Genomic DNA, 13,589 nt, shown 5'->3' with positions numbered 1-13,589 from the left:
GTCACTGGTGCCCGTCAAGAAAGTGTCATCTTCCAAAACCGACTAAGAGTACTTTGAACGTGGGTAGTACTGATACTGATTGTCTATCAAAAGAAACAATTCATCATGAACAGTCCTGCGGATAAATGTGCACCAGTACTTCTTAGATATACAGGCATAAGAACAGACATTTCCTTTTCTCCCCACACAAAGTCCAGTGCGAACATTGCTGTAGGACAAACTAAAGAATGTACCTTGCACCCTGCATGTTCTATATCCCTCCAGAGATACATCATGGATGCCAATCCCAAAAGTTTTTTTTGTTTATGCCAGATATTGCACTGAATAGATATGTTGCTGTTCAACCAAGCCTTCTCGGAAGAAACTGTGTGACCACTGCTCAATACATTGTGTGTCACATAAACCAATTGGCCAACCAAAGCTTCACATTTTTTTTTTACATATCCTTGTCTTTACTCTGAGAGTAATTATTCTGTTATGAACCAAAAACACTCACTGCTCCTTTTAACAAGCCACTTTAAAACCTCGCAGTAAAGCACACACTTGCTGATCATGTCTATGCATTTGCCTTGCAACAACCGTCACCACACTCCACGCAAACCAAAAGCATACATACCCAATGTTTCCTTTTCAGTCTTCGCACCATAGTGACCAGTGTTATGAGAATGTGTCAGCAAATATCATTTTAAGACTTTTCCATGTACCAAAAACATACGGAACAAACCAATGAAATTGCTGAAAAGGTACAACTAATTGTTTTCATCATTTTCATCCAGGCACAATCCACCCGAAAATAATTGTACCAAATGTTCTGCCAGATTAAAGCTGTGTCTCCAAACTAATACATGCAATTGAAAAAATGCACTATAATACCCAGATTCCAACTGCAAATGAAAAATACATAGTAATAAGTAGACGATTCACCAGACGTGTCCATATGTTTAGACAACAAAATGACTGCAACAAAGTCTCCTCTTAAGACAACAATTATAAGGTCAATTTCTATGCGACTGAACATCTACACACATAGTTTCTCCACATAAATGATTGCCAACAAAAAGCTTTTCTTTCAAGTCAAGCATAAATGCAGACATAAGGCCGTTACAGAGCCCTTTCTTTCCCCCAAACAGCTGGAACAACCCAGTGTCCCATTGGGGACCCTATGAAGAGTCCAATAGGCGGGACATAATGAGCTGCAACTTTTGCTTCAGACTAAGTGGCTTACCTGGAACTCGCACACGCACTCCATGTGGAAACCAATTCAGGACGAAAGGGAGTCGTGCGATGTTGGGGACTGCTGCTCACCTTTAACAATTCAACGGACCTGTATCATTATAGAAACAAATTCGGCTGCGCATGCACAAGTCCATACATCAGCCAGATAATACAATGTAAGGAAGACCACCAATTGCACTTTAACAGAAACAAACACTGAACATGATGCGGTGCCAAACTACTTGTGTAAAGTCACAATTCTATACTGTACCAGGCAAATGTTTGCCTCCATTACCAATACACCCAAAATTTTGTTTACACCCATGTAATAATTATTGTTTTACGAAACCAGATGTTTGGTTCTGTCATTGCACAGTTTGATGTAAGGCCGTCTCACCACCCTCACGTCGTAGTTGGCTGTAAAAACTGGCTGTTCACTGCACTGAATCCTTTTGGAACAATTACCCCCCAGAAAAATACTCAACCTGCTTTTACACCCAGGCAAAAATTTTGTTGCTCCTTTTGCAACTGCAAGACAAAAGATATATTTTGCAATTTTGAACGGTGCCCGAATGTCAGCTGTTTAATTCTGTGGAACAGGTTTCATAACAGTTATTCATGCATTTAATGCCCAGATTCAAACCTTTGTCCTGAACATAATGTATATCTCTTTCCAGTTTTTACTGTAGGATGTGTACTTCAGCAACGTGTGCCCCCAAGAGTCACTGTTCCAAGGGACAGGCTTGGATCCCAGTGTCTCTGATATAACAGAGGATTTCAGATCACAGTCGTATAGCATTTTAGCCACACATGCAGAAAAAGGCCCATATTCAAATCCATAAAGTTTCCCCTGACATGATGGCTCAAACCACCGCAATACCCTGCCAATCAAGGCGCAAATCTGGTTGGTGAATTGTTTGAAGTCACGCAACTGCCTTTGCCCCTCTGTCCAGCACTGAAGCAGTACATTTTATTACATATCCCGTGCCTGTAGTTCTAACATCTCCCTAAGGTAGACATTGCGATAGAACCTGCCTCAACTACTTCTCCGGCCTGTTGTTCCATACACCCCCCCTTTACACCTGTAAAAAAGACCCCTCAGGCTCACATTTAATCTTTCCCCAGGGAAAACACATGTACCTCTTGGTTGCCCGCAATTGTGCCAAAGAATTCTGCATATTTGAACAACTGTACCAAATTTTCTCAGTTTTTGCGAAAGTAAGTGTACATGCTCTCAAACAATCTTCCTGGATATTTCCTCTTTCTCGTCCAAGTGTTTTGTGTACTTCCCCGTGTGCATTGGAGGACTAAACCCAGTTTTCTGTGCAAGCCCATCTTTTCCTTAAATTCAGTGAAGCGCAAAGTTATTTTGCACCTGGTGCTGAGCAGATATGCTTGCCAAGTTGTCTGATGTTTCAAATACCAGTGATCGGTTATAGGACAACAAATTGTTAATTTCTTAAATAGTACAAAGATTTCAAGCTCCTGCTTTATACGGTGCCCTCCATAATGTTTTGGACAAAGACCCATCATTTATTTATTTACCTCTGTACTCCACAATTTGAGATTTGTAATAGAAAAAAATCACATGTGGTTAAAGTGGACATTGTCAGATTTTAATAAAGGCCATTAGTATACATTTTGGTTTCACCATGTAGAAATTTCAGCATCGTTTAGCCAAAGTCCCGTCCCCCCCCCCCCCCCCCCCCCCCCCCCATTTCAAGGCACCATAATGTTTGGGACGCAGCAATTTTATGTAAATGAAAGTAGTCATGTTTAGTATTTTGTTGCATATCCTTTGCATGCAATGACTGCTTGAAGTCTGTGATTCATGGACATCACCAGTTGCTGGGTGTCTTCTCTGGTGATGCTCTGCTCGGCCTATATTGCAGCTATCTTTAGCTTATGCTTGTTTTGGGGGCTAGTACCCTTCAGTTTCTCTTCAGCATATAAAAGGCATGCTCAATTAGGATCAGATCGTGTGATTAAATTGGCCACTCAAGAATTGACCATTTTTTAGCTTTAAAAAACCAAACATTTGATGTTGGTAAGCTTAAGGTTTGGCTGATGTCTCTAACAGTTTTATTCTTGTTTTTCAGTGTCATAATGGCTTCTTTGACTTTCATTGGCACAACTTCGGTCTTCATGTTGATAAACAGCAATACAAGTTTCCAAAGATGATGGAAAGACTGGAGGAAGGTCTAGGTGCTGAGAGCTCTCTTATACCTGCATTAAGTAAGCAATTAAACACACCTAAGCAATTACAAACACATGTGAAGCCATGTGTCCCAAACATTATGGTGCACTGAAAATGGGGGTGGGGGACTTTGTATAAACACTGCTGTAATTTCTACATGGTGAAACCAAAATGTATAAAAATTAGGTATGTTACAAAACCTACCTGAATCGTGGCTGAGCATCTGCCCTACCCCGTGTGCGCGATTTTGGCGCTGTTTGGAGGGGGCGGGTTTAAAACGCGATTTTTACTAGGCTGTTGCAATCGAAAATGTTCAGCCTAGTAAATCATTAACGGAAAATCGCTGAAAGACCCCGTCGCAAAAGGTATTATTAGTTTTTATGGCCTTGTATAATAGTCATAGTAGTTTAAAAATCACTCTCTCAATCCGCAACCTCTCGCAGCCCCAGGGTTTTATAAAGCAAACAATTAAAGGTATGTACCTTATTTTTACATTAAATGGGGCTTGTATATAACCCTGTATATAAAGTTTTCTATAGCGAGTAGTTCATTTTGGGCTCTTTATATCCCGCAGTATTTTTCTGGGCACTTGAGGGCACAAATCCAGCGCAATGTGAACGTTCTAAACCAGCGCGTTCACAGGAACCCACTAGAAAGCTGATTTAAAATTGACTTTAATTTACAGCAATTGAACACTAAATTCCTTCCATTTGGCCTATAAATTAATGTCAATGAGATTTAAAAATCATGTTTTATTGTGAATTATTTGTGAATATTACTTGGGCTATTTAAAAATGTTAAATCATTTATTAAGAAATGGATAGATGTTTAGATCTAGTAATTGAAGTTTGAAATTAGCTACAATTGGGTAACTAACTAATTATATGCTTTAATTTCAGGTTATCCAAGTAACATTATTTTATATTTGTTTCAGAATGCTTCAATCTAAGATAACTGAAAATTTCATTCAGTTCTCTTAATTTTTAAGAAGGTTATGGGCTTTTGACTGTCCACGATCACAGCTTTTTTGTTATGTCCATAGAAAATCAATAGGGAACAAGATGCTAATTTCCGAGTATGAAAATGGCCATAACTTTTTTATTACTTGATATGAAAGTGAATTAGGTGTCAAATTAAACTTATTGTTATGCTTTATCTGATGGGATAAATTGCAGACTTGATTTTTTAAATCTCAAAATTTTGTAACATTGCTATAAAAATTGCCTATAATAAAATCTGACAATGTGCACTTTAACCATATGTGATTTTTTTCTATTACAAATCTCAAATTGTGGAGTAGAGGCAAATAAATAAATGATGGGTCTTTGTCCCAAACATTATGGAGGGTACTGTATGTCACAACAAAATAGTTAATCGTTTAGCTAAACATTTATCATTGCAACAGCATCTTTGAAAAAAATACCGGACCATTCTTTCAAGAATTTATAGCCCGAATTACAATAAAATCAGAACACCATGTAAAAGAAAATGGCCCCTTGAAACTAGAATTGATAATGCAACTTTGCCAGTGAAAAAAAGTTGGTATGAATTGAAATATATAACAAAAGTTAAGGTAGGTCAGTGTAGGAACAGAGAACCTGAACTCTTCTCAAACTATTTATAACTCCTAACCCTTCAACGATGCCAGCTATCAATCACCCCTCTCCAAAGACAACGAGCTGTGAGTTCGACATGGTGTACTCACCCCCAGAGTTCTTTTGTTCTCCTGTTAGGGAGTGCCCAGCTCCCCAGAACCTCCCTGCAAAGATAGTAGCAGAAAAATATGTGGTCCAGACCTACACTGCAGGTTAACAATAAACTTAGACACAAAGTGCTGGAGTAAAGTGCCTGTCCCACTATGGCGACCTAATTTACGAGTTTAGAAGAGTTTGCACTCACCACAAACTCAGTGTGGTCGATACGGGGTCCTAGGAGGTCACTGTAACTCTCCTTCATGCTCGAGAGAAATTCCTGCATACTCGCGTCCTCAATTTGGTCAAGGAAAATGTTTCAACATGCTGCAAAATTTTCCTCGAGTACAAATTGGTCGGCATGGTTCTTTTGAACTGCACTATGAGTGCAGTGGTAGGTGGCTATAGATAGTCGAGGTAGCTATGGGGTGGGGGGGGGGGGGGGTGTGTGTGTGTGTGTGTGTGTGTGTGTGTGTGTGTGTGTGTGTGTGTGTGTGTGTGTGTGTGTGTGTGTGTGTGTGTGTGTGTGTGTGTGTGTGCACGCACGCGCTCTCCGACGGTCGATCCAGCTCGCAGTTTCATTGCTGACGGTCCATCCTGCTCGCGGTTTTAAAGGCGAGTGCCCCCCGAGCTTGAAGGTCGAAGACAGTTGCTGGAAAGTCGCGTAAGTGGGACAGGCACCTGACGGCATCCCCGAAGAACATGGGCAGGTTATGTTTTGGGTCGGGGCCTATTCTTCAAACTGCATAATATGTAATGTATGTACCAGTCTATATATAAACAGGTCTGAAGGATCACAATCCGAAACTTCAGCCATCCATATTCTCTTGAGATGCTACCTAATCTGCTTTAGTTACTCCAGCACTTTGCATCTTTTTTTTCTAAACCAACATCTGCAGTTCCTTGTTCCTTGGTGTAAATAGGACTTTTCATCTCTTCATCTCTAATACCTGGAAAAGGCACTCCAAAACTGGATGTCTAACAGTTTTAGTCTTAACCACACTGATGACATTTCTAAGCCTGGGAGGGATTTTATCCCAAACTCTTTTGATGTTACATATCATATACATTACCTCCCGCATTGGAATGATTACATGACAATGATTTGCATCTTGGCTACGGAAGCAGATGTAATTATCTGAAATAAACATTTTCCCAAATGCATGAGCGTGGCAAAAAGGGATCCAAAGAAAACAATCAAGTATGTCATCCAGACTTTCTTCCCTAGGAAGCCTAAAGAGTGCAGTGAAATATTCAGTCCTTGCTCGATTCTCCAGAACTCTAAAATAAAACAAAATGAATGCAACCAATGTAACAAACCAGCTTTACAACACAATAGAATAAAGAGAATTACATTTGCATGATCTAAAACAATGACAGACTAACAAACGACTCAGAATCATATCGGAGAACTGTGCTGGCAAAAATATTTTTGATACGTGTGTACTCATGTAATATTCTTTTCCATTGCAAATACAACATCTTATAAATAAACTGTATTTCTTGATGAGATGACTCACATTAAATAATATGAACTGTGTTACTTATTTATCAGCTTATTACCAAAGCAAGGATGGGTGGGAACAAGAACTTAGTTGAGAAAGGGGTGGAAGGGGTAGGGATGCTAGATAACAGTATGGTGGGGGAAAAGTCAGAAACCGATTGCTTTGGTTTCCTCCCATACTCCAAAGACGTATAGGTTTGTAGGTTAGTTGGTTTCTGTAAAAATTGTAAATTGTCCCTAGTATTCAGGATAGTGCTAGTGTACAGGGGTCACTGGTTGGTGCGTACTCCGTGGGCTGAAGGGTCTGTTTCCGTGCTGTATCTCGAAACCAAACTAAACAGTCATCATAGAATACATAGTGACTATCAGTCATCTTCTGTTCTCATTAGGTATATATCAGTAGGATGGTTAAATCACTGAACTAGTATCCTGTAAATGTGGGGGGCGGGGGGGGGGGGGGGGAAACTGTTTTAAATCTCTCCCCTGTCCGGGAGACCCGACTTTTTCCCTGTCGGGTCTCGGCTGTCGTTGGGGCCTAGCACCGTGGAGCGGCCTCCAGCCTGAACGACCCGGGGGCTCGGGAGACTGCGGAGCTGCGGACTCACCATCGTGGGGCTGGCCGGCCTCGGAGCGTGGGGAGCGGCGGTTCGCTGTGCGACTCGACTCCTGGGGCTGGAGGCTCCAGCAACGCAGTGCAGGTCTGAACTTTCCGTGCTGGAGCTCCCGCAACGCGACTTCTCCAGCCGGTGTCACGGGGTTGGAACAACCCGGACCGGGACAGTACATCACCCGGCGCGGCTTCATGGCCGTGGGACTCACCATCGCCCGTGGGGGTTCCAACCTTGGACTTTCAGACCGGAGAGCGGGGCCGTAAAATCGCCCCGCGCGGCCTAAAATGGCCGTGGGACTCATCATTCCCGCCTGGGGCTTGGACAGGGGATATAGAAGTAGACTTGCCTTCCATGTTCAATGGATGTTTGTGAATTTAATTATGTGTATGTGAAGACAGTGTCTTTGTTTGCATGGCTAAACAACATTTCGTTTGAGTCTCACTGGGGCTCAAATGATAATAAATTTGTATTGTTGTTGTTGTTGTTGTAGTAATGAAGACGCTAGCACTATGACCCCGAGCAAGATATCAAATCCCACAACTTCAGCTGGGGAATTTAAATTTATATAATGAAGTAGTTTAGATTATAAAGCAATAATCAGTAATGAAAGTATGAAATTACTTAATCGTGGCAAAAACACATCTAATTCACTATTGGAAAGGAAACAGGTCATTCTGTCTAAAGGCTAAACACCAAGTGCTGGAGGAACTCAGCGGGTGAGGTAGCATCTGGGGAACGAATGGACAGGTGATGTTTCAAGCCGGGACATTTCTTCAAACATCAGAGTGGGGGATATGGGGAGAAAGCTTGAAAAACAAGTTTGACATGGGACTAAGCCTAGCAAGTGATCAGTGGATATACATGAGGGGAGTTTTATTGACAGGCGGGTGGAGTAAGTGACAAAGGCTAGAGTTGAAAAGGAGTCAAAATGGTGTCAGATGAAGAGGAGAGGAGTAAAATGAGGCCAAGAGAGAGGATGCAAATGGAAGAGAAAAGAGAGATGGGGAAAGAGGAGGATGAGGGGAAAGAGAAATGGGAGGATACCAGATGAAGTTGGAGGGCACAGGAAAGTAAGTCGGGAAAGTAAGTCGGGAATGGGGGGGGGTGTGTGGTTATTACTTGGTAGGAAAATTTAATGTACATACCATTGGGTTGTAAGCTACACAAGCAGAATATGAGGTGTTGCTGCTCCAATTGGCGTGTGGCCTCGCTGTGGCAATGGAGGATGCAAAGGGTGATGTAGGAATAGATGTTAAAATGGTAAGCAAAGTTGAAGAACCACTGAGCTTCTCCGGCGCTTTGTGATTTGTGCGTTAGCAGTCCCTTATCTCCATTCTGCCTGAATGGTAGTCTAGACCCACAGCAATGTGGCTACTCCATAAATCCCCAATTCAAAGCAAGTCATTCAGTGCAAGGAACAACTGGGGGTGGGCAATCAGAGCCAGACCTACCAACGACATTCACATCCCACAAATGAATAAAAGTAAAACACTGGTGAAGAACGGGATAACGACTTGATTCATACTACTACTGAAAACCACTCAGTTGCCTTGTGCAGGGAGCTTGTTTTGTGGAACATTAAATGCATTTAGGGAGGAAAATAAAAATTCTTGGCTCATCTTGAAAAAAAATCTTTAAGAGTTTTCAATTAATACATGAGAATTTTTCTTCAAAAGTGTCATACTTCAAAATAGAAATAAAGTTTGCTTAATGCTTTGGATATCTCACTGCAGACTAACATTTTTTCATTACCTTTTTGTTATTTGTAAATGGTCGCTAAACAATAAATCCATTTGAAATGTTTCTTTGTCAAATAATCTCTTTACAGCATAATCTGCAAGCTGTTCCATCAGCAGAAATGTTTCATTTAAATGCATGAACATTGTAAAGTAATAGTCTTCTCCGTGACTGCAAATGTGTATGCTCTCAGAAAGGATGACACTTGTCGTCTTTGCCAGTCTTGATATTTCATCCCAGGAAATAATAATCTTAACTGCAAGTTAAACAGAATATACAAAATCAATATGTAGTAATTACCGACAGAGAATGTTGCTCATTTTAAAACCACATAGTGGCAAGCTCGCAGGTCTTTTTTTTATATTCATTCCTCTTTCTAATGGGCCATGTAATAATTGCAGCAGAATTTTTCAGAAGTGTTTGTACTGGAACCCCTATAAATATTAATATATTTAGAGCATTAGCTTCCACAATTGCGTTCTTGGCTCAACCAATGCGATGGCAACATATCCAAAACAAAATAAATACTGACAAATGGAGCCATAAATCTATCAAATAAAAATATTAAGACCATGTAGGTTACATTTAAGTTCTGAAGTGCAAAATGAGCAATGTAAATTCACAAAAAATTAAACCGGGGATGATTAAAAAATACAATCAATATTCTCCCTTTTATGTTACTCAGGTTGTACTCAATTACTTGGTCATAGTAAACTCCTCTGACCTAGAGAGTATTGCAGATGACTTTGTTCTGACTGTAACTTTTTGTGCATCTTTGCTGCACTCTGACCGACAAATAGCAATGGAATCGACAGTCGCTCTGCCCCACTGGTTGGAGCACAATCATAGTCTTTTAAAGGCCTCAGAAAAGTAATCTTTCCACTCAGCTTTTTAAATGATTTCAACTAACCTTCTCTACAGGCCACAGAATCCAGTTTCCCAGTAGGATGAGAAGTTTGGTTAGAACAACCATGTTATAAAAGTATGATGTTATGGTGTACAATGATGTGCATATGAAATTTAACGACTTACGAAATAGGGGCAGGAGCCTATGAGTTCTTTGAACCTATGGACCTGCGTTCTGGAATCTCCCACAAGGATTGGGTCCCAGGCAACATTACCTGCGTTGGATTAAGAAAGAGGAGGTGGAGAATTCTGAACTACTGTTACAAGAGAATGAGGCAAAGGAAGCCTTTGCACATTCGCAAAGGAAGCACATCGCAGAGATTGTGTCTGGGTGGCACATGGATCAGACTATTGCACATGAACAGGGGGGGTGAAGGCAGAGTGTAAAAGGCAAATGTGAAGGGATAGAATGTTGAAAAATTAACATAGGGTTGAACAAGACCTGCCAACATTTTGGGGAAGAGGCACAAAAGAAGCCAAGGGAGAGATGAATGCAACATTAACTAATGTGCACTGAACAATGTTGGCAACAGGTTTACTAACCTTCTGGCAATTATGAATGTACAGCAGATGTCTTAAATAAATTGGTGTTTAAGAACATCCAGTAACAAAGGCTCTATTGCATTTTGTTGTCTCTGTACTGTACACTGACAATGACAATTAAAATTGAATCTGAATCTGAATTGACCTCTCTCCCCATCCCCGCACCCGCAATAAGGGCAGAGTCCCCCTAGTCCTCACCTTTCACCCCACCAGCCGGCAAATGCAACAAATAATCCTCCGCCATTTCCGCCACCTCCAACGTGACCCCCACCACTCGCCACAACTTCCCATCTCCCCCTATGTCTGCCTTCCGCAAAGACCGCTCCCTCCGCAACTCCCTTGTCAATTCGTCCCTTCCCTCCCGTACCACCCCCTCCCCAGGCACTTTCCGTTGCAACCGCAAGAAATGCAACACCTGTCCCTTCACCTCCCCCCTCGACTCCATTCAAGGACCCAAGCAGTCGTTCCAGGTGCGACAAAGGTTCACCTGTATCTCCTCCAACCTCATCTACTGCATCCGCTGCTCTAGATGTCAGCTGATTTACATCGGGGAGACTAAGCGTAGGTTGGGCGATCGTTTCGCCGAACACCTCCGCTCAGTCCGCAATAACCTACCTGAACTCCCAGTGGCTCAGCACTTCAACTCCCCCCCCCATTCCCAATCCGACCTCTCTGTCCTGGGTCTCCTCCATTGCCAGTGAGCAACACCGGAAATTGGAGGAACAGCACCTCATATTGGGTTGCTTGCGTCTGGATGGCATGAACGTTGAATTCTCCCAGATTTGCTAGCCCTTGCTGTCTCCTCCCCTTCCTTAACCCTCGAGCTGTCTCCTCCCATCCCCCCGCCCTCGGGCTCCTCCTCCTCCCTTTTCTTCCTTCTCCCCCCCCACCCACTCAGTCTGAAGAAGGGTTTCGGCCCGAAACGTCGCCTATTTCCTTCGCTCCATAGATGCCGCTGCACCCGCTGAGTTTCTCCAGCATTTTTGTGTTACCTTCACTCTATTGACCTAATCTGTGCACTAAAATCTAAAGGAGCTGTCCCTTTTTCTGATCTGATTTTTTTAATAGTACGATCCTTTTCCACTTTTCTCAACTGACATGCTAGAAATTTATGCGGTTTGTTTTTCAACACGTTGAAATATGCCCGTGAGTAAAAGAAGGTCGCCATGGAAAAAATCAATACTTATTTTACTCGTAGGTTTAGTCGTAATAGGTCGTAGTAGGTCGGCATGTTAGTCGTTGGTAATCGAGGGAGGTCGAAGGTAGTCGTAGATACTCTTCATCATAGTCGAAGGGAGGTCGAAGGAGATCGAAGGAGGTCGTCTTCACTCGCCACTATTCGGTGTCCAATTTTCCCGAAGTTAGTCGTAGCTAGTCGAAGCTAATCTTCAACATAGTCGAAGGAGGTCTTCAACATGACATTTTTTTCAAACTCTCCTAAACTCTTCTAAACTCGCCAATTAGGTTGACCAAGTGAGACAGCCCCTTTAAGACACCTCATATTCACGAGTTTCCACCGTAAAGCACAAGAGCAATGCTTCATGTAAAACAAAATGTCTTTACCACTCAAACGATTGGGGAGAAATATTTGATCTGACACCAGCACCTTAATGAAAAAGTTCTGCATTACTGAAGACGCTGTCTTTACACTGAGGCCCCTACCTGTCTTCCCAAGTGAATGTACAGGGTCACAGGGAAACATTTCTTAATGGAAGGAGGAAGTTATTTTCAATGTCCTGTCAATATTCATCCATCAATGACACAAAAAAAGTATTTTCATTCGTATGTTTCAGTTTGTTAGAGCTTGCAGGGCACAAATAGGCTGCCACGTTCCCCATTTTCACAAGTGACTACTTTGTGCATTACAGCCAGTAGTAAACTGGAATAAAATCATTTGAACCAAATTCTGATAGCAACTACCATCTGCACATTCAACACTACTGTCTGGAAAGGGATCGATAGTTGAGGTGTCAATGTAAATTTGATACTCATCTTCAGGAACATATATAGAAAATTATCTTGTAATGGCCTTTTAAGAGGCAGCAGGGGAGTCACTATTATGTCAGCACCTTTCAAGGCCACAAGCTGAAGGAGGATAAGAACAGCATGGGACACCCCTCCAAGTTCTGATGTGGTGGTATCTCACCATTCCTGCACCATCACCAGCTTTAAACCCCAGATCTACTGGCCCAACAGCATTGCTGGTGACCTTCACCACAGGATGGCATCATTTCAGCAAGTAGATCACACCAGCTTCTCAAGGCCAGTAAAGGACAGGCAATGCGAGCTTGTCCTACACTGAACACCCAAATGAAAATAATACCTTTAGATCAAAGAAATGAACATCTTTACTCAAGTATATCAGTACTTTCCACCACAAATAAATCATGGACAAATCTAATCCCAGCAAAATACCAACTACCTGTAAAGGTCAATATTCTCTAAAATAACTCATGAACTCTTGAAAGTAGTCACTTCCATCCCACAAAAGCAAGTATTAATGCTGCCTAAACACAGTGTGTTTATGACCTCTCAACAAAATGTGTATGGTTTACAGCCTTCTCCATGTGCATTTGTAACAGCAGGGAGATTCAAATGCAAAATTACAAATGCAGGCTTTTATATTAAATAAATGATGACTCATAAGACTGCTCATTGGTCTTAATTCTAGCTATTCTAAAAGATAGAGCATCATGGTACAAATTACATTAAAAAAGTAAAACATATCAAAAACACATCTACAGCAACATTGCATGTACTAACATGTGATACTATATGGTAAACTGGTTAGCTTATTATTATACCAAGTGCTACACAATAAGTCTGAAGAAGGGTCCAGACCCAAAATGTCACCTATCCATGTCCTCCAGAGATGTTGCCCCATCTGCCGAGTTATTTTAGCAATTTGTGTGCTACACAATAAGCTAGTTTTAGAAAGTAAAAATAAAAAATAAAAGAGCTTTGATTAACATACTTTTACCAACTGTAGGCACGAAGCCAGTAGTCAAACATTTACACCAGAATATCCAAATGTTCTTTCAAACATCCTATTATAATTGGCATTGACATACACTGCGATTCATTCATTGATACAAGGTCAAAATCCTGAGCATCTCTTACCGGAGATGTAACTTTCCCCACAATAAGGGCCTGCTGCAGGAGATGCAACTTCCCCACAATAACAC

The 13,589-nt window shown here is 41.6% G+C and overlaps 1 protein-coding gene across 1 annotated transcript in view; it reads right to left on the bottom strand.

Moving 5' to 3' along the window:
- The window catches only part of tbc1d8b (TBC1 domain family member 8B), a 69,420-nt gene that overhangs the window by 35,922 nt on the left and 19,909 nt on the right, over positions 1 to 13,589 (bottom strand). The window contains exons 5-8 of the mRNA XM_055643396.1: positions 8,971 to 9,211; positions 6,035 to 6,384; positions 5,118 to 5,171; positions 1,900 to 1,974 (exon numbers count right to left, since the gene is read on the bottom strand). Of these exons, the coding sequence (XP_055499371.1) occupies positions 1,900 to 1,974; positions 5,118 to 5,171; positions 6,035 to 6,384; positions 8,971 to 9,211 (720 nt within the window). The remainder of the gene's footprint in view (positions 1 to 1,899; positions 1,975 to 5,117; positions 5,172 to 6,034; positions 6,385 to 8,970; positions 9,212 to 13,589) is intronic.

Source organism: Leucoraja erinacea, chromosome 12 (assembly GCF_028641065.1).
Source record: "Leucoraja erinacea ecotype New England chromosome 12, Leri_hhj_1, whole genome shotgun sequence".
NCBI lineage: Eukaryota > Metazoa > Chordata > Chondrichthyes > Rajiformes > Rajidae > Leucoraja > Leucoraja erinaceus.
The sequence above is the reverse complement of the archived record's forward strand: the minus strand, read 5'-3'. Positions and strand labels throughout refer to the sequence as shown.